Genomic DNA, 25,004 nt, shown 5'->3' on the forward strand with positions numbered 1-25,004 from the left:
GTAATATTTGAATAGTGTTGGAGCTCATTTTAATGATGTTATACACATTCAGCTTGTTTAATTTGCTGTGTATCAATGCATTCTATTTTATCATACCTTGAGTAGGAGTATGAGCGAAAAAGCATGTTAGAGTTGTATTTAACTGCAGTGATTGAGTTCATGTAAACAGTGTTTCCACCTTTGAGTTTCAGGAACTGCCAAAAAGTTTCTGAGCACAAAATCAACAGCAGAGTACCTGCAACTATCAAAGGTCGAAGTGAGTGAAACCACATTTTTATAATCTGTCCCATCTCACCACACGTGCATTTTCTGGGGTCTGTAGTAACATTCATCACCTTTCCTGCTGACCAGTGGAAAGAGGAAAGAGGCACATTTTGGTTGTAAACTTTAACCTGAACTTCTTTTACTTTTACTTCTTTACTTCCTTTAACATTTATCAGGGTTTTTCTTGATTTATGACAGTTTTACATTTTTTCCTCTCCTCTACTTCACTTTGTATCATCTACCAGTAAGTTAACAGTGAGTTCGAGCCTCTTAATGAAGTACCAGCTGATTTCAACACTCACTGTGTCTCAGATTAAAGTATTCAGATTGTTCAACTCTATAATTACCTGCTTCCCTAGCAAAAAGATGTTGGTAGTCATGGAGAGACCAAATAAATCTAAAACCCTTCAAAACCAGAACTACAAACAAATGAGCAAGCTGTGAAACCGAGGCATGATATAATCTTTTATTTTAACCCATGGGATTTAACTTTTACAGTGCATTTCTTTACAACAATTATTCATTAAGTGACAGATTTTTAGCCACCACTACAGATCAGATCACTATGTATGTTACATTTCTGAGTTCCTCTTAGAGATTTTGACTTCATGAACACCGTGTGAATAAAAATCCCAATTATTAGACATGGATAACCACACAGGTTAACTAATTCAGTGACATCCAATCATCCGTTGAACTGGTTAGCCTCATTATCAAACTGAACCATCTGTTAATCTTTAGTCGTCTCAGTGTTATTAAGCCTCTAACTATCTGTACCATTAAAACATACAGAGAGGTGGCCAATTAGAAACCTGCTGCCATCCATTAGAGAGAAAAAAAGGCTTTAAAAATAGACAAAAGAACAAACAAAATATGGCACTATTGTCAAGGAACAACCAGTAGACACAAACACATTTTATTTATTTTTTTTTAAAGGGGACTGTGGCCGAAATCCCCCCTAAAACAGAAGAAGAAACTCCGAGCACTTTGTTCAGTCTTTCCCCCGAGCAGTCGTTACTGCCGGTTAACAATCTGAGGAGGAGTCATCAGTCAGATGGACGTCAAGCTTTACGTGGACATTAATCCATTCATTCACAAACATCTCAGTAGAAAAAAAACTTCCCTCGTCACTTCACGGAAAACACCCACAGTACGTTCGCTTTTTTTTCTCCAATCATAAGAAGACTTTTACAGAAGCCTGCCGTCTTCCGTCATTCAGCGGTTCTCCTTCTCTTAACATCCCGAGCCGCACGTTCTGTTAAAAACGTACGACAGCACAGCCCTGCGTCGATCTGTCCGTACGTCCCTCAAAAATGTTGTTATACTGGAGAGAAAGCATTGATAAAAGACAGAACCACATTGACTGTGCATATACATAACTCTGAAAACACATTGCAGCAATGAACACATATACGACCCACCGAATGCACATTAACATAAACTCAATCCAGTTACCCATTACATATTACATTCAGGCTCCAAGAAAAAATAGATGCGATGGCAAAGTAAACAGCAGATTTTCTCCCTTTTGCTCAAGTTTGGTCTCAAATTCCCTCAAATACACAACAGCTAGTAGTGCACAAAATAAGAATACAAAATTAGACTTTTAAATACTGTAGCAGCAATTCTTTTCTTTTAAAGTTGAAAGCCTCCAGTAGTACAGGTAAAGGCTTTGGAGTCTCCCGACACGTGGAAGGGTGAGCGATTGTCCTCTGAAGTGCGAGACAGTGTCTATATGGAGGGTGCAGGTGTTTGGTACTAAAAGGTGTGTGTGACTCTGCTGGGGGCGGACAGGTTTTGAGATGTGTCTCGGACAGGACGCCACTAGAGGAGAGCCGTATGGAGGCGGCGGGTCGCCGTGGCGCTCCAGGCTTGAAAATGTCTTTGAACAGAAGGGGTGTGTTTCTATAGGGAAACCCCCCCCTCGCTTGCTGCCACGTCTCCATCTCCAGTCTCCCACCTTGCAGACTCTCCCCCCTTCTCCTCTTCTCCCCCCCGCTCAAGACAGCCTCACAGTGCATCTCCGCTTCCAAACCGAGCCTCCCAAACAGCAACAATTCCTCCTCGTCCTTCACCCTCCCTCCCTCCCCCACTCCCACAGCCAAAAACCCACAACAGGTTGGGGGTGACGACGGGGCGCTCAGCTCATCAGTCCAAAACGACCGGGACAGAGCCGAGGCGGGCCACGCTAGAGGACGCTTCTCTCAGCTGGAGGCTGTGGCGATGGCCTTCTTGAGCTGCTGGCTGCGGATGTCGCGGGTGCGGGCCTCCAGGAGCAGGTCGTGGCAGGTGTTGCAGACCAACACCGGGTCGTAAAGCTGCTGGTCTGGGATGGGCAGCTTCAGATGACAACAGTCTTTACAGAACACATTGCCACAGTTCCTGAAGGTGGAGAAACAGACACAGAGTTACAGTGAGGTATTTGATTAATAAAAGAAAGGAACAGGGAATATATCTGGATCTGATGATTCCTGAATATGGTCCAAAGAAACTAAGACTTCAGTGAGCGTATACCAAATATACCCAAAAATAGATGTTTTTCATTTACTGTGTGTTAACAGGCTTTAAACAGTAAGATGATAAATATTCCTGGTAAACTCTGTTATCTTCAATCATAAGTACAGATTTGATGCCTTTCAGTAAATCATAACAATGATTGATTAGTTGTAGAGCATGTTGTACCTTTATACTTCCCTGATGACACATGAGGAACTCAGCTGATGACTCTATCACTTATTGAACATCTTCTTTGTGGATTTGTATTGTACATTTTGTCCATCTCACATACAGTACAGTGATGTCCTGTCTGTGGATATGAATTTCTTTCCAATTTAGGACACGTGTCTCAGTTTTTGAGTAGAGAATATAAATAGCTAAGCAAGGGCCTTTGATGCCGAATGGGTCTAAAAAGCTTGATTTACTGCCTGGAAATTACAAAGCAGAGTGGTGTCTTTGAACTGCAGGCTGCTACACAACAGAGTACTTGATTATTTTGAATAATCAACAAAAATTGGGAAAATTTTAAAGCTCATCTTGATTTAGTTGTCATAGAATATGAATATAAGATATTAGGGAACTAAAAGGTGTATAGGAGTAGCCCACTGAGAGTTAGATGATATCACTCTCATGTCTAATCATTGACAGGATTTGATTATTTACATTATTTATTGACATATTCTAAAATATTTTTTGTTGAATACATTTTTTCCCCTCTTTTTTCTTTTTGATCATGAAAAAGGAAATCTAAGTCATCATTTAAGGCAGTGGTAATTTGTGATGACTTTAATCTCTAATTTAATCTTTAATTTTCTACTTTAATAAAGTCTTTCATTTATAAAAAGTTTATTCATAAATAATGAAATTCTAGAATATTTGTGGTTGATAGTGAAAAACATTATAAACTAGGGGTATGTGTGTTCCTTTATGGACCAATGTTGGGACCCTTAAACCACAAAGTAGCCAGCCAATGAGCTTGAGCCACAACACAACAGGAAACAATGAAGTGTACAAGGTATATTTCACAAGTAAATAACTCTTCTGTTTGCCTGATACTAATATTATGAGCTGTGAATGTAAACTGACAAGCTAGCAATCACAGAGAATATTAAGAGTGGCACTTTCTTATTAACTAATGAGGATGATGTTGGTTAAGTGAGGATGTTTTTTTCCTCTTTAAAACAAAACACACAACATTTAAAACCTAGTGAAATCAGTGAAAGTGGAGAAAGCTGATAAAAGAGTACTGATTCAGGAAGTGTCCAACAGTGCACCCAAGTGGTTTTTGTCATTTGTTGTGAAGTGTGATGTTTTCTTTGTGTTCATTAATGTAAGGGAAGCACGGTGAAGCCCCACCTGCAGTGGTGACGTCTCTTGGCTATCCAGAACTCACAGTCACAGTTGAAACAATGGGAGGCCATGTGATCCGGCACCCACCTTGTGACCTACACACACACACAGAGACACAGAGACAGACATCTTTATGAAAAGAGTGTTTGGTAATTAGAGGTGCTCCGAACAATACGGGTGAGGGGGAGAAAGCGGGGTGAGGGAGAGGAGACAGAAGCTAAATCAGATGATGTATCTCTGAAGGATGCTGACCTCTGTGTCCTTGCGCTCCACTCGATCCCAGCTGCCCTCAGACAGACGGTCCTCGCTGTGTGTCGACAGAGAGTCCTCCTCATTACTGTTGTCTGACTCCCGCAGACACGTCTGAAATCACAGAGAGAAAACAGACAAGTGTAAGAGAAGATAATAAAAAAAGACATATTTATAAGCACAGCAAACCGATAAAAAGCTCTTGGCTTTGCTGTCGGGCATTGTGAGGAAAAAAAGCTACTCACAATGTCATCTTCGTAGTCGATGTCTGGCTCTGAGGGAGGGGTGCTGTACTGTTTACTCTCCAGCCTCATCTGCAACTGTCGCACCTGCTGCCGCAGCACCTCCACCTCCTGCTTGTAGCCGGCCTCTATCTGCCGCAGTCTTTGCTGAACGGCGTCCATGGGCACCGGCAGCCCGTCATCATCGAGGTACGCTGGGGCCTGGGGAGGGGGAGGGGAGCTGGAGGCGGAGGGTGAGGAGTACGACACTGGTAGGAGCTGATGGCCTGCTAGGGAGTAGCTGTTAAGGGCAGCTACAGCAGGTCCACTCAGACCGGTGTAGCCTGCACTCCTGGCAGCAGACAGCCATCCACCCTGCAGAGGGCTGCTGGGACAACAAAGAGCCTCCCTGCGGCAGCACTGGGACCCGTTGGCGATGGCGAAGCCCTGGGCACGGAGCAGTTTACTGGCAAGCCGGCGGCTCTGGTACGTGTTGCTCTGCAAGGCCCTGCTGACGCCAGAGTGACAGGCAGACTGGACCAGACCCTGAACGCTCTCCCAGTGGGAGCCAAACAAGGACAGGTCAGAGAGCTGGCTCTGGGAGATCAGGTGACGAGCTGCTACCTGGGTGCAGTCTATGGTAGCTGCTGCAACCGCTAATGCGCGTTCTCTTCCTTTCACTATATCTGTCCTCACGTCTTCTTTCTCCTTTTGGGACTGAACTTGAGGCTGCGGTTCAGGCTGCTCCTCATCACTGACGTTGTTCTGGGTGAGACCCTTGCTCTCTTTGGGAGGCAGGGCCGGGGGAAGCTCGCCTTCACCTGTGAGAGTCTCTGTGGAGTCCTCCATTGGAAGCAGAGGCATTAGCTGCTTCATAGCCAGCAGGTCTGCAGATTGTGGGAGGCCGTTCGTTTGGCTGTCGATGTGGCCGTTAAGCAGTGCGGTGGGTGCGGCGGCTGCCTGCTGCGTGCCGTTGCAGGGGAGAGGTAAGCACGGCTCTGATTTATGAGAGGGCGACGTGGTGCTCTCAGCAGTCCTACAGGGGCTCTCGGCCTCTGGAGGAGGAGGCGGGAGCGGAGGCTTGGCGATCTGAGGCCAAGCTTGTTGGATGACAGGAGTGGGGAAGGGAGTGTGAGCGAGTGCAATGTCATTACTGAGAGGGACAGGGGGAAGGGGTAGAGAGGGCAGGGGCTGAGTGGTGAGACAGGGCTCTTCTAGTGTGTCTTCACATGTCTCTGCATCTGGGTCACCTTCTGGAGTCTTGGCCGGACTCGAATGTAAAGGTTCCCCATCGCTGCTGTCCAGTCCAGTGTCAGGTGGGACCTCGTCAGAGATGTCCACAGATGGTCCTTCTGCGGCTGGTGCGGGCTCCAGGGCAGAGCGACCCTCCTGGCAGTGCTTATTGAGATTGGGGTCGCTGGATGTGCGTGTCAGGGGCACTCCGTTCTCAATAGCTGAAAGCAGGTTGTCCATGGAGCGGGTCTTGGGAAGTCTGGAAATCAGAAATACATATTGATTGATTTATTCCACAATGATGCAATTCTCTACTTAGGGCTCTAGAGGGCAGTGTGACTCTCTGTAACACAAGAGAAGCATTTTGAATCGATGTAAATACGCCAAGTACAGTAAGCACAGATGATGATTTGCACTAAACAAACGTACCTGTCCAGAGAACGGGAGGTGAGTTCGTCTCCTGTGACATTTGGGGGGAGGTAGAGCTCCATAGAATCGTCCACAGCGGTGCAGGGCGAGGAAGTGGGCAGGTAGACAGCTGTCCACAGCTGTAATGCCCGTGTGTGGCAGACTGGCTGCAGCACCTGGCAGACAAATAGTAAAAAGGACATTTTCAGAAGGTCAATGTACAATAATGATGGTGCCTATTATTTTTGCTGTTCTACAACTGCAGTGGACGATGTATTGTGATCATTTCTATGCTTTACATCGAGATAGTTCACAAAAGGATAAGAGGTCGAATGAGTTAATCTCGAGGTTATAAAGTCATGTTCACGCTTTAAATATTTGATCAAAGAGAAAGTGTGGGCATGAAAGTTAACATTTAAATTTATACTATCCATAAATCATTAATCAAACCTCCTGCCTGAAAGCAGGAGGCAACCAGCTGTTATTGTATTTGTAAACACGACCACAAAAGCATAAAAAATACTGTACAAACTGATTTGTACCATATCATGACTGGGGATGTAGAGGAAGTTCTGGAAGTTCTTGTTTCCGGCACGAAGCAGCGACCAGACGGAGCATGTGCGTTTGTAGATGTTCCTCGACTCCCTCTCGCGAGCGTTGTTACACAGGAACGTGCCGTAGAGACACGAGTACGTATGCTGCACCAACTTGACCTGGAACAAGAAGAAGATGGGATATGCGATGGAAAGGATATTATTCTCATTCTTTACGCCCTGTGCAAGTTCAATGTGACAGCTGATTGATGTGAAACATTACCATCTGACATAAAGACTAGCTTTAGTTATGCTTCTTTTGTGTAATGCCTGGCAAAATCTTTCACACTTTTGAGATTTACTGATAAAGTACTTTTTAAGAAACGGATACGTGAACGTGAGAGAGTGCACTCACCAGGAAGGCCTCGTTGAACTCAAACAGGCAGGGGAACTGTTTAAGCAGCTGGTGAACACAGTCCAACCACTGCAGGAAGACAGGACACTGCTCGCTCACGTCGTCAGCGTTCTCCTGGTGGCCGCAGCGGTCCCCGAATTTATGACCGTAGTCCAACCACTCAGTCTCTACAAGCACCTGGAAACCCTGTGGAGCACACGGTAGTCAGCGCTGGAGGTAATAATATCATAACGCCACAGAAAGTCTTGTTCGTAACAGTGTGTCCACATGTGATCTGTGTAAAACAACCCTTTGACCTGTCTACAACTACAGCCACAAACACACTCACCTCTAATGTTCTGTAGTAGGGGTCCAGCAGGACTTTGGCGAGGGCTACGATCTGGGGTGTGCGGTCCCACCCGTCCGAACAGTGCACCAGGACAGGACGGCCTTCCCTCTCCACCGCTGAACACACCAGAGTGGCTGCCTTCAGCATGACGGACAGGTGCTGCAGCCAGCGGGTGCTCTCGAGAGCTGAGAGCCAGCTGGAAACAGAAAAGAGGGTCAGGTTAGATCACTTTTAGAGATCAGATAGATAAAACTATATAGAACCTGTCCTGCACTGATGAAGTGATGTGGAGCTGTGATATTGCATACATCAGCTCAGGTTAACTGAAGGTTAACTTGAGGCTGACAGTATGAAGAGGACTGAGTCTCTGACCTACATCTACGCAGGCCTCCCTGTATCATTACACACCTCCATCAGAATAACAAAGCTTAAGACAACATGTGACGTCACAGGTTAACCTATGCACTGTACATACAGCCGCATATGTAACAGACACGCAGCTACAGATGTAAACACGCTAGTAAAACACACACACAGCTGGCCCGTTGAAAACATCCGTGTAAACAGTGGAACAAACGGAAACTCATAACACACGTATCCACTGTCACGGTGTGTGCAGACGGACAGCTGGCCAGCTCGGCGGGAATGAGACTCGACTGTGGCAGCGTTCCCATCTCTGTGTGGTGTTGCCTTACTGCGAGGTGAGGCCATTAAAACTGGGGGAGGGAGGGGGAGGCACGAACCAGGTCAGAGCCGCACAGAGAGAAAGGTCAAACGGATCGACTTACTTTCCCGGATCCGGGATTTGACTGCAGACAGTCCTCAGAGCCTGGAAGCTGTTCCTTATGGCATGGATGTTGGCCATTCCCATGAACATCACCTCACAGTTAGGGTAGTACTCTAAACACAGAAACACACAACATAAACAGATGAGACAAACAAAGGCTTTAGCAATGTAAGATACAGCAGCATTATGTGGTCACTTATTCATATTCTCTTAGATGCAACAGAGTTTTTAGCATTTTCATCTTTACATAAATTCCTTAGTGGACAACCACTATCAGTAAAAGTCAGTGTGCACAATCACTGGTGGCAGTAATCATTTCCATTTTATTTACTGAATAATATATCAAGTAGGATCCTAAGAGGCAGAGTGAGATCATCGTCTACAGCCCAGTTAGACAGAGCAGAAAACAATAACACTTCTTCATATTTTGAGTGTCAGCTTCATCTTTGTTGAACTTTAACCTGTGAACAGGCTGACCTCAAAAAACAGGTCCAATGACATTTTAGCACTGACGGGAGTTAGACTGATGGAGCTATCACAGCTAAAAAACTAATTACTTAAACTTAAATTCATTTTGGAGCCCTACAGTTCTCTCCATCACTTCCATAGCGGTGAAAACTTTAAAGCTCTGTAAATTATTATTTTTGATCAGTATTGGTCAGAGCAACAAGCTGAAAACACAGCATATTATCTGACTAATTATCACCTTGTAAACATAGCAAACATCTAGCAGATGCATTAGTTGGAGTTGTGTTCCTGACAAAGAGGTGTCCAATATTAACTCTAACTTTTAGCGCCCACTGAGATAAATAATTGGATCTTCAGAAGTGAGATGTTAGACACAGTTGGCACTAGTTGCAGGAAGTGTAGACGTATAGCTGCTTGTTGCAACTGAAATAAGGTTAATGACAGGGCTCCAAAACCAAAAAAATAACTAAAAAATGCTGAAGCACCACTGAGTCACATTCGTCAAATGATTTATTATTAATATAAAGAAAACTAATGAGTTCTGCTTTAAATCACTCCTCATTCAATTTCCTTTGCCTGCATGAGTCAGAAGCAGAAGCATAGGAGCTGAATACACACACACAAAATATTGTTTGTGATAAATGTTGACAAACACAATGTCATTTTCATTTATTCTAATATCTTACCAGATGCATTGATTTGTGTAAGACTTTTCAAATGTTTGCTAACACTAACCTTCACATTCACAGCCTCCGCCCTTGGCTCGGTTTGCCACTGCAGCGGTGTATGAGCGAGCATCCAGTATAAGCAGCTTCTGTGGCACAGTGTTGTCATCGCAGCCAGAGCCGCCCGTCAGAGATGAGTCTGGAGATAGAGGTGGGAGGACAGAGAGACTATTTTTACATTTTTATCAGTGGACGCTGTTGTGTAAATCGAACTTCCGGGGAGAGGAAGAGAAAGGGAGTTAGAAAGGAGAGGGGAGGAGGGGACATGATTAACTGAGACTGACTCTTATTTGTAACCTACTGAAAATCAATATCTCATCCTGATGACACAAGCAGTGTTGCTATTGGTAACAATCACAAGTCAAGAGATGTGGTTTTTACATTGAAACCAGAGATGGACAGGTAATTACTCCAAGACCGAAACTGAACTACTTTCTGCACTTAGTGTCATGCTGTCACTCACTCTCTCGCCTGCTGTTGTGCTCCCAGTAACTGTGTACTGACTGACGCTTGTGTCATATGTGCATTTCAAGGCAAATGTGCTTGTCTTGTGACATACTGTCATCACCTTCGAAAACAACCAAAATAAAAATAGAAAATGTAGAAAAGCAAAACTGTGTTCAGAACATATTCAGAGTTGTTTTTCTGTAAAAGTTTCTCTTGTGGTTCTTCCTAGGAAGTCGTAATTCTACATTAATGGATACCGCAAGAGCTAAATGGGAGCAAATAAACAATTCAGGAAATAGAAGCAAAATATGATTTAATGCTACTTGATCATCCATAAATGGAAATGCATTTGCTGAGAAGGCCCTATGTATGCAGGCATATTTGTAAATGGGCACTTATGATTAGCATCATTATCTCCTGGCAGTCCACTTTGGAAGAAGGGAAAAATTAGACATAAAAATAACAGAAATTATCTTCTTCCTCCTGAGTCATGAGGTCATTTTCACTAATAACCGCCTGAAGTTTCTTTGCATTCTTAGTAGCGACTCTGCTCTAAGAGTGTATTGATAAATCTGTATACATAAAATATTAATAAAAGCTTTACCAAAATCACTATCGGAGGAGTCGGGAGCTTCCCCGCGTTGTCGGCAGGCTGGAGCACCGCAGGTACCCTTGGCTCCTGCGTCCATCTGACAGGCCTTGGCGATTGACGTCACCAGGTATTCGTCATCAGTGTTCCTCCAGCCCCACCAGCTGATCTCTGGCTGGCTGCAGCGGGCGATCACCACCCCGTTCCTCTGGTGTCTGGAATCCAAGGTTAAAAAGTCAGTAAACCCAAACAGAGATGAATCATAACATCTGCAGTTGGTGAACAATTCTAAATAACAAAAAAAAGGGAAAATGGTCAAAACATGTGATACAGTGTGTCAGTAAAACCCACCTGTAGACCACCACAGGGATCCTCTTCCAGGATCTGAAGGAAGCTACACTCTCCAGCTCCTTGTCAGTGATCCATATTGGAACCAGAAGCTTCTGTGGGTAGCTGGAGCACAGCCTGTCCACAGGGAGGATAAGAGACATATATAGATAAACACGGTGTTTCAGATTTTATTATACATTCAGTGCATTGCAGGCTTTCCAGGAGTCTTTAAATGAAAACAAAACAAGGTAATATAGTGCTTCAGCTACAGCAAACACACATTCTTACAAATAACACAAGTTCTCTTGTTTTCAGGGTCACTACTGCGTCAAGAGCTCTTGACTTTGATGGAGAACAAATCGCAGAGCACTACCGCCTGACTCCATCTGTCTCTTCCTCCTCCTCATCCTCCTCTCACGTGATACTGTCTTCAATTTCTAGTCACCTGCTGACTGTCTAAGGAGGGAGGCAGGGAGAGGGAGAGACGGAGACTGTGTGTGTGTGTGTGTGTGTGTGTGTGTGTGTGTGTGTGTGTGTGTGTGTGAGAGGGAAAGTAAAATACTGTGCTGAGTCATGGGCCTCAGCAGGCTGCTGCTTGTTTAATTAGCCGGTTGTCCTGTGTGTCTGTCTCCCTCAGCAGGATACGCTCTCTGGGGCCCTCGAGCAGACCGACCTTTTTTTTTTTTTTTTTTCATGAAGCATTTATTTGCCCAGACAGCAAAGGAGACACAGAAGTCGGATATACAGGTGCACATGCAGATCAACTGCGTTATTTCTGCTTGAGTGGGTGCTAAGATGCTATTTATGCATGTGTGTTAAAGACTGGACTTGGTGAGAGTGCTGCTGAACTGTACAGACCTGTATTATTACAGGCATTTAAAAGGAATAATCCACTCCAAATCTATCCTTTGAGCAACACTCTCCTCATGTAAGATTGAAAGACGACTCTGCACAGTTTTCTCTATGTGGAGAATGGCAGCTCTAGTCATCCTAAATTTGGAGCAGTTGCAATGGAAAGAAATGCTAACCCAGCAGTAAGTATCAAAACATCCATAAAAACCTCTCAAACATCTCCTGTAGAATATTTCTATGCTGTTTGTCACACAATCCTCACTTGACCAATAAATCACTACGTAAGCTACTTATAGCAGAGCGTCAGTGCTATGAGAAGGTGACTGCGTGACACTGGGCTCATAGTTTTAGAGATTTATTGGCAAAGCAAGTACTTGTTTGGAACATACTCCACATATTGATCAGTGGTGGAGAAGTGATTTACGCAGCAGTTTCTATGGATGTTTTGATACACTTGGACACACCCTTTTTGCCACAACTGTGAAACCACTGGCAACCTGTTTTCATTACAGTGAGTCCAAGCTGTCTTCTAAAATCTTCTAAAAGTCATCTCTCAAGCTGTTAATGTTCCCTAAAAGGAATATGTTGTTGGCAATTTAAATCCACCATCATCCCTGCCAACTTTCTGCCTAAAAGTCAATCTGTAGATCAGCGAGAATTCAAAAACTCCCATTTCTCTGAGATGAGATGTGCCAATGTGCAACACAAGCTGTTGGTTGCACAATCTGTTCAGTTTGGCGACATCACGGTGACAGTGTTTCTAATCCTGCCTGATTCCAGCCCTGCCCTCTGTCGAAGACTGAAAAAGCTCCTTGAAACGCCGTCACTCATCATTCACTTTCCAAACAATCGTCACAACTCTTAAAAAGGTGTCATTCTATTTAGGGTAAAATATCTGTGACGTACTTGAAGTTGCAGTTAATGTCTGACACTCTCCAGACGTTCTGCGTGTCGAAGCCCATCCTCTTCACCTCTATTTCCATCCTCTGACGCACGTGATCACCTGCAAAAACAGATTACTAGGTTTTAACAAAAACAGGAGATCTCAGACTTCTCCAAGTTGGGTCTTGACTGTTTGTGTGTATGGACCTGGGCGACAGAGATGAACGTGCTGGTCCTCGTCATCGGCGCAGCCTCCGAGGCACCACGCGTGATAGGCCAGGGCGAACAGGTCCTCCAGTCGGGCAGGGTGAGCGATGGCCCGGGTCAGACGTTTGACCCACTCCTGGCACTGCTTGAACGTTGCAAAGTGGCATCTGTGGAGAACCCGATGTAAAGATTAGAAATATTACTGAGATTCTAAATCTAAATCTAAATATCTCTGGGGGGATGTTCAGTGATGAAACGTTTCCAGCCTTTAAACACGGACAATAATATAGCTGCTTAATGACGAGGAACCAAGATGCTGCTGGCACATCTGCTGCTGAATATATGAAGGCTCTACTGGTTTTGAGCTTTACAGATGTGTGTGAACAGATCTGACAGATGTGTGTGAACAGTCTACTGTGAAATAAAAGGAGGCCTTGCTCTTTATTTTGTCCTTGAAACTGCTTTTTTAAACAAGACAGAGCAATCTTAGTGGTAGTTACATATTTGCCATCTGTCTGATCTTGGCAAATGATCGTGTAGCTATCACAAATTCAACAAAATTGCCAATAACAACAGCTCGGAATCAACAAACGCTACAGAGCATACTCTGATCAGAGAACAGTCCAAAGTACAAAATGCAATCATCCTTATTTCACTCAGCTTTCAGTGAAACATCTGAATATTAGAACTATAGTGGTCTGGAAGGAAATTACAGAACATCTTGAGTTATTATGACAAGGATTATCAACACGAAAAAAGGGAAATATGTCTAAAAGTAACTATGAATCATAATGAATCTCTCTAGATATTCATAACAATATTCAAAAAGCATTATAATTACTTTCTATATGTTTCAGTGATACATTACATTCTATTCATCTTCTCTCACAAGATATATGACAGATATTGTAAGGCTGCAACTAATGATTATTTTCATTATCAATGAATCTGTTGAATATTACAGGATTACAGAGTTTGTGTTTAATATTTATGATTTGTCCATAAAATAAATAAATAAATAAATAATAATAAACATAAAATAAAGAAACATTGGAAAGACACTCGATATATGGTACAAAATAGAGAAAAGCAGCAAAGCCTCATATTTGAAAAACTGAACATAGTCAATATTTGACATTTTCCTTAATGAATAACTTAAACATTTAATCAATAACAAAAATTGTTGTTAATTAAGTTCCCATTGCTTGACTAATCAATCAACCAACCAACTAATCATTTTCAGCACTATTATATGCAAAAAACTGAATTATAGCTGTTGGCCTGCTCGTACAAAGACATACCAAACATAGAAATCATTCATTAGTATCATTACTATCATATCATTACAAAAACATACAAATTATACCCAATTTGGTGCTCTCTTATCTTTCCAAACTTTAAATCTGATTCTAAAAATCCTGTATTTCTACTCTATAAATCACTTGACACAGGCAGAGATAACCCTGTTGAACTCTTTGAGGTCACAAAACATGATCTCCATTATCACTAAAGTCATTAAGTAATTAGGAGGGAGAGGTGAGGATGGAGAGGCTGAACAACACTGTTATTGTGTTAATGTGTTTTTTTTTAACTGGAGGAGTTGTCACAGCTTATTTTACACCTAGAAATAGCATTAACATTTAAACTTGCTAGTATGTGATATAAACTCCCTCCTATGGCCAGAGAAACTTGAACTATTATATTTTTGACTCAAATGACTACCGGAGAAAGGTGCTGTATCAATCCATCTGCAGGTTTAATACGATGTCTTTCGCGTGTGTATAGAGTGACGTTCTCTCCTTACCTGACAACTTTGGAGTCTTTGCAGATGATGTGCAGCTGGAACATATCTCTGCTCTCCACATTCTCAATCAGCCTGAGAGGCACCTGTAGGGGGAGACAGAGAATGCGTGCCATCAGCCTGACGGCCCCGATGTCAGAGCAGACGGCACATCTGCAAAGAGGTTACCACCCTCTGGTCTAGTAGAGACAGCTTCTACCTCACTGTGGAGGAGAAGGAGGCCTCTGCAGTGTTTTGACTTTGTCCCTAAACCTCTGTTATTATACAAACCAACAGCTAGAAACCTGGCTTTGTCCACAGGGCTGTCTATTTTGTTTTCATAGCTTTTGAGTAATAGTGTGTGTGGACTGGGGTGTTATTGAAGGTGCTGCCAAGATTTACAGAATCACCCACTAAACTTTATATTTAGAATGAGAAAATAACAACTATTTTGTGTTTTATGGCAGAAAATAGTCTTCATTAAGTCTCAGGCTCAGGCAGCGTACTGCAGCACAATCAGCCAGCAAGGTGCTTTCATTTAAAATTAAAATAAGCCCGGTGTTGGAGCTCAGTCGGATGTAAAGTACAATTTGTCCTCGGTACGCTGTAATCGAATAGAGTGAAGAGGAGCTGGATGGCTAAAGCTGTCTAGACTGTGGCAGAGGGTGGTGTTTTATCATATGGTACTCACAGATATCTCATTGTCCACACCTGGGTAGGTCTAAAACACAGTGACACCATGGACCACACACACAGAGAGAAAGACAGAAAGAGAGAGCAGAGAGAAAGACAGAAAGAGAGAGCAGAGAGAAAGACAGAAAGAGAGAGCAGAGAGAGAGAGAGAGAGGGTGGGAGGGAAGACACAAGACAGGAGGAAATGGGAAAAAAAACAAACTATTAAACCAAAAAAGACAAAATGAAATGAAGAGTTAAAAAAAAAAAAAAAAAAAAGGAAAGAGAACATCAAAGAGATTGAGAGATGAAAGATAACCGAGCGGATCACGCAGTGTGCTACTTGCAGCACATGACCAAGCCAAATTGAAATCATGGAGAGAAAGACAAACATGGATGGGAGCAAAGGGCAGGAAAACAGCTTAGAAGTATGGGGATGAGTTGTGAAGGGATATGGGGGGGAGGGGGTGGGGGTGGGAAGGGTGTGTGTGTGTGTGTGTGTGTGTGGGTGAGAGGTTGTGGCTCGCTGGCATCCATTCAGAGTTCATCCGTGCTGTCCGAGTTAAGGCAGTGCGACGGGGAACCGTTAGCCGCTGACATTTGGTCTCCGTGAACAAATCTGACTCAAGGTGAAACATCCTAGTGATCTACGCTTTGCGACCGCCTTTCTCTTTCTTCCCAAATCCTCTGTCATCTTTTCCAGGAGCGGAATCCTTCTGGAAAAGATGACAGGGGATTTGGGAAGAGGGCAGGAATTTTCGCTGCCAGTGAACACAAACAATTGGCCTGTTTGTATTTGAGCGAGGCCTGACGTCAGCAGGAGCGGACTGGTGGACATTAGTGCCAGCGGGGGCCGGGCCCTTGGAGCCTAGATGTCACATTAAAACCACCCCCCCCACCCCCTGTGCCTGAACATCAGAGGGGCCCCGCTACTCCTGTGGTCAAGTCCTGGTACAAAACAACCTCAAGCCAGCTTTGCCTGTCTAAACCACTTTATAGATGCCTCATGTAAAGCACTTGTAGCTTTATTTGCCTTGTTTGCACAATTATGTGTTTATAAAATTTTTTATATGGGGTAAAGGGAAAGGCCTATGGGTGTCCAAACTAAACAATATAATCTCCTCTCTGCTGCTATTGGCTTCTGTGGTGGCGTGGCACGGCACAGCAGCGCTCCCCAGACATTGAAGTGAAACTCTGCTTTTGTAGTTCTTCTGTATGTTTACAGTCTGTGGCGTGCACTTACATTGATGACAGAGTCTTTGAACTTGATGTGGAGCCTGTAGTTAGATATGGCAATGATGGCTTCATCGGCACGGCCAAGATATTCCACCCCTTCCCCCTGAAGAACTGGGAATGGCACCTGTAGGCACACAAAACAACCAGATTGTTGAAATAGAAGCAGTGGAAAAATAATTACAACACCTGTTTACTGTCACGCTTTATTATGTCTGCTGGACGCATAATCATAACATCCACATTTCTATTTTTATACCTGAGCTCTCAGTGTTTTCCAGGCTCTTTCTAATTACTGAAGGTCTTGATACAAAACTCTAGTTAACAACAATAATAGTCTACAGCCACAGAGAATGCTAATTTTCACCTTGTTTGCTCTTTTGGTTTAGCATGTTAGCATGTTAATGTTTTCTCATTAGTGCTAAAGCCACAGTACAGCTGATGCTTTTAAGTCATTACAATTTATCCTGAGGTGACATTAATGTGTGAATCAAATTCAATAACACTCTGTTGCTCAATAGTTCTAGAAGTAGAAATGTCATTCATAACAACAAATGATAACCTCATGGTGGCGCTAGATGAAAGATCAGGGCATCACCAAAGTCATGAGGATTCATCATTGGAGCACCATGAGTGTCTGCATAGACATGTTGTGCCAATCCTTCTAGTACAGTGGTTCTCAACCTGTTTTGTGGTACTTGACTCGCTATATATTATAGCATATTTTGAGTTGAGTCCTGAGGACTCAACTTCCTTTCCCAAAAGAAAAACCCAAATCTACATCCTTTTATTAAAATAAAACAACATATGTATGCACAATCAACATGAACATGATGCAGTCATTTATACTGCCTCTTTTTACTCTCAGTCTTAGTTTTCTTCTCCTGTAGACCAGAGTATGTTTGACCAGTGTCCCAAACAGACGCTGGTTAAACAGACCCTGGTCTCTAGACTAGTTTAGTTCAAGCCATTTCTCCATGTTGCTACTACTCTGTTAAACTGTTCTTCTTCTCCTCCTTTGTGTTTATATGTTTGTTTGCTCCTACAACTTGTTCCTACAAATGTTTCCCAATAAAATTTTTCTTAAGAAATGAAAGGCCTGTTGAAACGCCGGAGGGCTTTTCATTTACACAATACAGGAAGTGTGAGTTTTATTAAAAGCGAAATGTAGTGACAGGGTTTTAACAGGGCAAAAAGGAGCACATCAAAAATGAGGCTTTGCATTAAAATATGAACACTGAACAGTTATACTTCTCAAACTAAATATAAATAAAGGCCTGTAAGTGTTTGCAGTCCAGATAAAAAAAAGGCTTAAATTACTATCAGAGGAAAAATGGTGTGTCTTTTAAGGCCATAAGATCTTTTTAAAATGTGTATTTTATTATGTTGTGAAAAGCTTGTAATGACAGCATGGACCACTAGGGGTCAAGAAACAATGGACTTGTAGATATTGAGACAAATCACGGAAAAAGTTAAAACTTTGACCTAGTGGTGGTGATTGAGGAGAAGTCAGATGATAAAGGCACCATAAATACAATAAATACATAAACTAACAAATAGCAACCATGGAACTGCCCAATGGACCCACATTCCCACCCCTTAGTTGATTCTTAGTCTTGTTTACGTGATCATCGATTAGATAGTTTACGACTTAAATAACAACTTTTTTCATTTTAAACAGCATTTTTTTATGCAAAGATCTCATACAGCTACTTTGTGCTTGTTTTTACCAATATATTGTCCTCGCTCTAGTTAAACCTATCATTATGAACATCATATTAGAGAATCAAACATTTCCAAATACTCAACCCTAATCATAAGTAACAGGTAGAGTTCAGGCTTGAGACATTTTTATGAATCTATCCTGCCTTACAAAAGCTAAACTCGTAATGCTTGAGGTGCCCCAACACTACAAATATGAGAAAAGGGGGACACGGGGGAAACGGTGTAGATGTGTAGCTGTCCAATTAGTTTTACAGAAGGATCTTTGTGAGGACAGAGGGCATGTTTGTGAGCTTGAATGAGCAGGCAGGCAGACAAGAGGCTGTGCTGGGAGGGAGACTGTCTGCACCAGCGCTGATGGTACACAGTGAGGAACCCCAAACTGTCCATTAACATTCTTACTTGTACCCATTTTATTACAGGCACAGCCAAGCCGGGGCTTTGGCTGCAGCAAGACCCCTACATTAAGATAATTGGTTCCCAACAGAGGTTAACAGAAAACATTTTTTATTTCATTCTGACGCAAGGCAGCAGCTGCTTTAAAAGCTGACGAGGTGAAACACAGACATGGCCATGGTTGCCAATTTCTAAAGGATGTATTAATTTATATAAAAATTTAAGTGCCTAACCAATTTCAGAGTGGTCAATGTCACTGTGTTTTGCTTACTGTAGATGCTTTTTCAAGGGATTTAAAAAATGATGTCCAGTCAATTTTTAGACACTGTTATGCTATATCATTATGTACAGAGATTAAACAATTTACAATCACCTTGCATATAACATTCCTTCCATGTGATGTGATACAATAAATCCTGTAAGGAGATATATCTTTGCTCGGACATCACTCCCTCTAAGCTGACAAACAGAGGATTGTGTTACACTTATTCATTCCTTACTTACGCCACGGCTTCACGCTTTTTATTCATCACGTCCGCCTGCACTAATATTCTGGCTGCTATAACATAATCACAGTCATTGGGGGCCACACTGGGACTCAAGTCTTGTTGTGAAGTTTCTGGTAGTGAGGACAACAGCAGTGTTGCTAAGAGACAACGTTACCTCATCTTACATAGCATGCAATGCTGAGTCATGCAGAGGAGGACCCGCTGATGCATGTCAAAAGAGGACATGCAGCAGGGCAGATGGGGATTATGGTAAGATGTCAGAAAATCAGGCTTACTTTAAACAACATTAGCCAAAACACAGTTAAAAGCACAGTCTTAGTGCACGGAGCACACAAGCTGGATGCAATTGAGACAAGTCAACATAGACTCATTCAGCTAACCTCTTTTTTACCATTCATGGCGAAAACAAGAAAATACATATATTAAATCTAAAAATTAAACAAAAAGACGGATGAATAGTTTTGAATGGCAAGAGTTCAAAAGCGTGTCTGTGCTTCGTACTGTTGATAACTGTTAGTCCAGTGAGTTTATATTAATAGAAAAAAAAAAGGAAAAAGCTTCTGACATTTATTGCTGCACCTGCTGTTGCTCATCTCTAACTGAAAATGTGTTTGCTCTGGGACGGGAGGAAGCATGATGAGGCAAAGAGCACAGCTTAACCTGGGAAATGGAGCACGTAGTACTCGGCACTCAGACACCAACAGATCCAAATATAGGTGGCACCCCCCCCCCCCCCCCCCCCACCACCCTCTCCTCCCCTCCCCTCTTCCGCCACCCTGCACCATGACTTCAAAAAAGTGGGATATTTCGAATCAAGAGAGTGAAGTTTGGACTGTTTCAACTTTTTTAACATAGCTGAGTTTAAAGTGACAGGTTCAGAAATAAAGATGAAAACTCGTTGTTGATTATGAGGGGGAAGAAAAGCTTTAAATACCATTTTACAATATAAAAAAGGAAAGCCTTAACAAAAGCTTTTTTACATTTGTCACAGGTCAGAGGATGCAGCCAAATGATATTAAATATCACCTCAACAACAGCAGAAATGGCTGAAATGAAGCAGACGTGCAGCTAACTGAGCGCGTGGTGCTCTGCTGGGGAAGAGCCCCAACACGTCCTGCTGACAGTGCCATAGTTAACATGCTGTGCAGACTGGGAGCTGCATTAAACAAGCTGTGCTCCAAAAGTAGGTGCATGAGTCACCGACAGCCAGCAAGTGCAGCAGAAGATACTGTGTCACGTTTCCTACACAAAGGCCTTGAGCGGCAGAAATATAAAAAAGAAAAAAAGAGAGTCACAGAGAGAGAGAGAGAGAGAGAGAGAGAGAGAGAGAGACGGGGGGAGAGAGAGAGACGGGGGGGGGGGGGGCAGAGCAGAGAGGCCCGTGAATAACACTCGAGTCGTGACTTCCGGTTTTGAGCTGCCTGCCTTGCGAGGACACATGCACGTGTGCAGCGCAACTGCAGGCATGCAGCGCACTGCACGGGAGAGGGACGGCTGCAGCAGAGTGTTAAATATGGTGGGGTAGGGAATGCATGAGATTCGCCTGCAGGAGAGCTGCGGTAAGAGACATCAGCTGTCAGTTAAACTATCATGGGAACGCCTGCACACAAAAGAAAACACAAAAGCAGAGACACAATGTGTGACTCCATGTGTGAATGCAGGGACGGGAGGAGGGGCAGCAAAAACAGAAAATGTTGCAAGGTGACTACAATGAAAACAACTACACAGTTTTGCCTGCTCAGATTAAGCCACATATACTTTATAAGACGCTATTTTATAGATCCCCTCTCACACTGCTTGGCAGGAAATAAATAAATCTATCAGGATCTCTGACACACAAAACGCTTTGAAGCACATCCCTTCAAAAATAACTTAAAAACACTTTTGAACAGGCCACTCCCGTCAACTCAGCTGGAAACATGCTCCGACTGAAAAGCACAAAAGAAACAACAGATAGTGACCCCAGGCTGAGTCCAGTCCCTCCTCCTTCCACCTTTCTTTTGTCCAGTTCTCCAGACACATGATGCTCAGCTCCATTAACCACCAGACAGCCAGAGAGCACAAATTCAACACCAGGGGAGGGCGCGCTGAGAGTCGCCCCCGTCGCCAACGTGCCACTGGCGTTTTCACCGTGGAATAGACTTTCAAATCCTTCTCACTTCAGTGACCTAAATGCTTTTAGCTGCTCCGTTCTTTATCCTCTGCAGTGACTTTTACTTGCTGAGTGGAGCGGTGTGTGAAAGAGTGGATTCCTCTCTTGCTCTGACAAAGTTCTGTCATATTCAATGTGAGTGTAGCAGAGTGAATGTAGAAGTATTTTCCATTGTTTAAATAGTGCAAAAACATCAAATGGTCTGGAGATGTGGGACTATCTATCCATGTAGCGTGCATATAAACAACCACTACAATTACAGGCAGGCCCGAGTCGCATTTCTTCAATCCTTTCGTACGTATTGTGTCAACAACTTTCTGTTTTCAAAACCTTGCTTCTGTTCTGGTTAGGTTCCAATTTCACTTTCCCAAATATGAGAGACTAATCAGTTCATCTCTTTTCTAAATAAATACTGAAGAAAAACTGCTTTCATTAAGAAGTATGATCTGCAGAGAGCGTGTGCAGAGTCTCCATTCAAAAGGCAAATACTGTGTTCACCACTGAGTTGCCTAATTAACTCTGTCCTGTGTCGAACAGTGATAAAGGGTTTTCGGAACAATGACCTAAAATTGGTCTCTCCTTCAGTGTCTGGCCTTGAGCCTGCTGAGTGGATACTCTTGCTGTACTGTCTTGGCTGCCACAGTTTGCCACACCACAACAGCTTCATCGGGGTGTTGCAGCGGGGACTGGGACTGATGATTAGGTCATCATCTGGAGGTGCTACATTTGGTCTTTTTTCACCAGCTTCCTGTTTGTCTTATCCACAGACGTGCAGCTGGGTGTCACAGCAGTTGTGCTTTATAGTCTATTTCTAATTCTATTCTATTTTATGTTTTATCTTCTTATTCAATTTTATACTGTCTGCTTCTTTTGTCTATTAATCTCTTTTTAGTCTAGCTTTTATTAAACTTTATCTATTTCATTTCATTTTACTTCTCTATTTTTCATCTATTTTAACTTAGTTTTTTATTCTGACCTGTAATAAAGTTTTTCTCGTATTCGCTCTTATTTTTATTTATATATTTTTCTCTTATTTATTTGAATTTATTTATACTTCTTCATTTTTACTTTCCTTTCGTGGATTGGTCTCAATTTGTTCTTTGTTCTTGTTCCTTCTCTTTATGTTGTCCTTGGCTGACATTTGTTCTGTTTTATTATCAGCTTGTCAATCAGCTGTGAAGCACTTTGAACTACATTAACCTGTATGGAAGAGGCTATGTAAATAAAGTTTTACTGATTGAATGTGCACTGGAGCGCTGGTTGTCATTCGGCTCACCTGAAGGCTTTCATCCTCCTTCACCAGCTCCTTCTGGGGGAACAGGTCTTTGGCCTTGATGTACTCCAGACTGGGAGGCCCCTCTTCACCCTGTGAGACACAAACACAAAGTACGGGTGGTCAGATAAAATGCTTCTGTCATTATATAGATTGACACTAAAAGTTGAGACACTCAATAAAGCTACAGCTGAGGGGGAAAAAAAAAAACTTGCGTAAAATCAACCACAAAGTAAATATTTTCTGAGAGCATTTATCAGGGAGGTTAGCCTCTGATGTAAGAGACACGCCAAGCGGAATTTCACAATTGGTACCAGCTAACTCACAGACATCACGTAGGAGATTAAATATTTACTACAACATCTAAAATTCCCTTTAAATAGGGGACACACGACATTCTGTTAAGTCAATGAGACAAGCTATTTTAAAGAGAAATTAATGCTGTTAACATGTTTTCCACTCAATCCTTGATATCATTTTCCCCTGATTTAATTATCATGTAAAAGCTTTTATTTAGATTCTTTGGTGCGACGCAGTGAGTTATTGTGTGAGCAAATGAATGAGACCAAAAACCTGTAAACGTCATTACTGGACGTTACAATCTTGAGCAAACAAAAGATATACTGGGGCTTCGTGGAATATCTCACACACACACACACACACACACACACACACACACACACACACACACACACACACACACACACACACACACACACACACACACACACACACACACACACACACACACACACACACACACACACACACACAAGTTTTTCATGAGTCATTCACTTACATTGAGATTAAGCAATTCCTTCTTAGAGTCACTTTAGCTTCAAATACAAAAAAACCCAAATGTTTCTATGCGAATGATGACCGTGTGGTGTTTCTAATGCTGCTGATAAATCAAACAACCAAATGGACGCTTATCAAGTGCACACCTGTTGTAATGGATGGTTTGGCTATTATTAGATTGCAGCACCTCAAGAGGCAGTGGAGTCGAGAACGAGAGAGAGGAACAAAGAGGGCAGCCAAGCTTGTCCTTTCAGCTTTGTGTGCCAGTGTCCCTCTCAGACTGAGCAAACACTTTCATCAGATCAGACTTCAATCACTGGAGAGGAAAGATGATGCAGCTGAAGGACAAGCCCCCACTATTCCTTTTACCAATTCATCAAAATCAACCAGATTTTACCTGGCCAGCAGGCTATTTACACTTAAATAAGTAGTATTTTCATTGATGCAATGTTTACGTGGAATATAGAGAGACTCCAGCACTCTTTCACTCCTCCATATCCAGCCTCATTGAGTTATCTCAGCAGTTGTTGAGGATGAACCCAGTTTGGTGTCTGGCTGTCTGAACACAGCTACTTTTACTACTCCACTACATATGGCTTCTCCATCCCGGTCGGACCATATGTCAGCTTTGTGTCTTAATGAAAACAGCATTGGAGTCCTGGGAGGGGGGCGCAGAAGGAGGCAGAATACAGTCTCCCGTGGTTTATATTAGTAGAGATCATCCACTGTCTCAAGCTGCTCTCTAGCTGATAAAATACTGATTATTGCGTCCCAGGACGCACAACATGACAGTATAATATCATATATATCTATCGCAGCTCAAACCCCCTGATGTCTGACCATGCAGACCTCCTGCCATGTTTACAGTCATTACATCTGTCATTAGAAGGTCCAAGCTGGTGATTATACCACATGATAAGCATACCACCCATTGGGCTGACCGCTAACAGATGGAGAAAGGGTCCCTACAGTGAATACCCTTCCTCTAAAAGCCCCCAAAATGTCACCATCTGATTCCAAGGGCATAGAAATCATAGGAATTAAATCTAAAGCAATATTCATCAGCTTCTGTAACATTACAGCTTCACTGACATAAGATAAAGACGTAAAAGACTATGTTTTAAGGAAATAGCTTGCTACTAATATACACACACACACCTTTGAAAATGAAGAGTAACATCTTTGTATTTAAAATGTACCGATTTCTAATAAAAAACAAGTCTCGCCTTCTTGCTGCAATCAATAAGGTGAGAGCTACAGAATCAAACAGTATTTCAGTTTCAGCTGAGTGAAGAAGGAGGTATCTAACGGGACACAGAGCAGAGGTGTCAAGGTCTCAGAGGTAGTTTCGTGAATAATCATTTGCTGCTGTGTTTGTCCTGAAGGCTTGCTTTGGGGTTTGTGAAGTCTATCTGAGAGAGAGATTAATGGTATAAGTCACCATACAGAGCCAGTCTTCCTGTTACTTCTCTCCACCATAAATTTTAATAAATGGCAGTGCTGCTGGCGACTGTAGAGGTGGGCGTGTGCCAAACTGAGATGTGCACTCCTTAAATGATGCTCCATTGTTAAGTGCTGCCTGGTATTACTGTAAGCTCCATTTCCTCCAAAAGATGCCTTAATGTTCAAGCTAATGCTGTGTTTCGTTCTCCGAACACACGCAAGACTACTTTGACGTGGAAGCT

General features: G+C 42.8%; 1 protein-coding gene across 3 annotated transcripts in view; it reads right to left on the reverse strand.

The window, feature by feature from the left end:
- Positions 1-716: 716 nt before the first annotated feature.
- mtmr4 (myotubularin related protein 4) overlaps positions 717-25,004 on the reverse strand; it is a 43,251-nt gene continuing 18,963 nt past the window's right edge. For all 3 annotated transcript variants that reach the window (XM_053332345.1, XM_053332344.1, XM_053332343.1), the window contains 17 exons: positions 22,525-22,614; positions 16,480-16,596; positions 14,589-14,671; positions 12,785-12,951; positions 12,602-12,698; positions 10,865-10,978; positions 10,529-10,728; positions 9,488-9,616; positions 8,286-8,397; positions 7,498-7,693; positions 7,170-7,355; positions 6,764-6,934; positions 6,243-6,397; positions 4,605-6,072; positions 4,363-4,473; positions 4,117-4,205; positions 717-2,646 (listed from right to left, as the gene is read on the reverse strand). In XM_053332345.1, coding sequence (XP_053188320.1) covers positions 2,469-2,646; positions 4,117-4,205; positions 4,363-4,473; positions 4,605-6,072; positions 6,243-6,397; positions 6,764-6,934; positions 7,170-7,355; positions 7,498-7,693; positions 8,286-8,397; positions 9,488-9,616; positions 10,529-10,728; positions 10,865-10,978; positions 12,602-12,698; positions 12,785-12,951; positions 14,589-14,671; positions 16,480-16,596; positions 22,525-22,614 — 3,663 coding nt within the window. In that variant the 3' untranslated portion in view covers positions 717-2,468. The remainder of the gene's footprint in view (positions 2,647-4,116; positions 4,206-4,362; positions 4,474-4,604; positions 6,073-6,242; positions 6,398-6,763; positions 6,935-7,169; positions 7,356-7,497; positions 7,694-8,285; positions 8,398-9,487; positions 9,617-10,528; positions 10,729-10,864; positions 10,979-12,601; positions 12,699-12,784; positions 12,952-14,588; positions 14,672-16,479; positions 16,597-22,524; positions 22,615-25,004) is intronic.

Source organism: Scomber japonicus, chromosome 13 (genome assembly GCF_027409825.1).
Source record: "Scomber japonicus isolate fScoJap1 chromosome 13, fScoJap1.pri, whole genome shotgun sequence".
Lineage (NCBI taxonomy): Eukaryota > Metazoa > Chordata > Actinopteri > Scombriformes > Scombridae > Scomber > Scomber japonicus.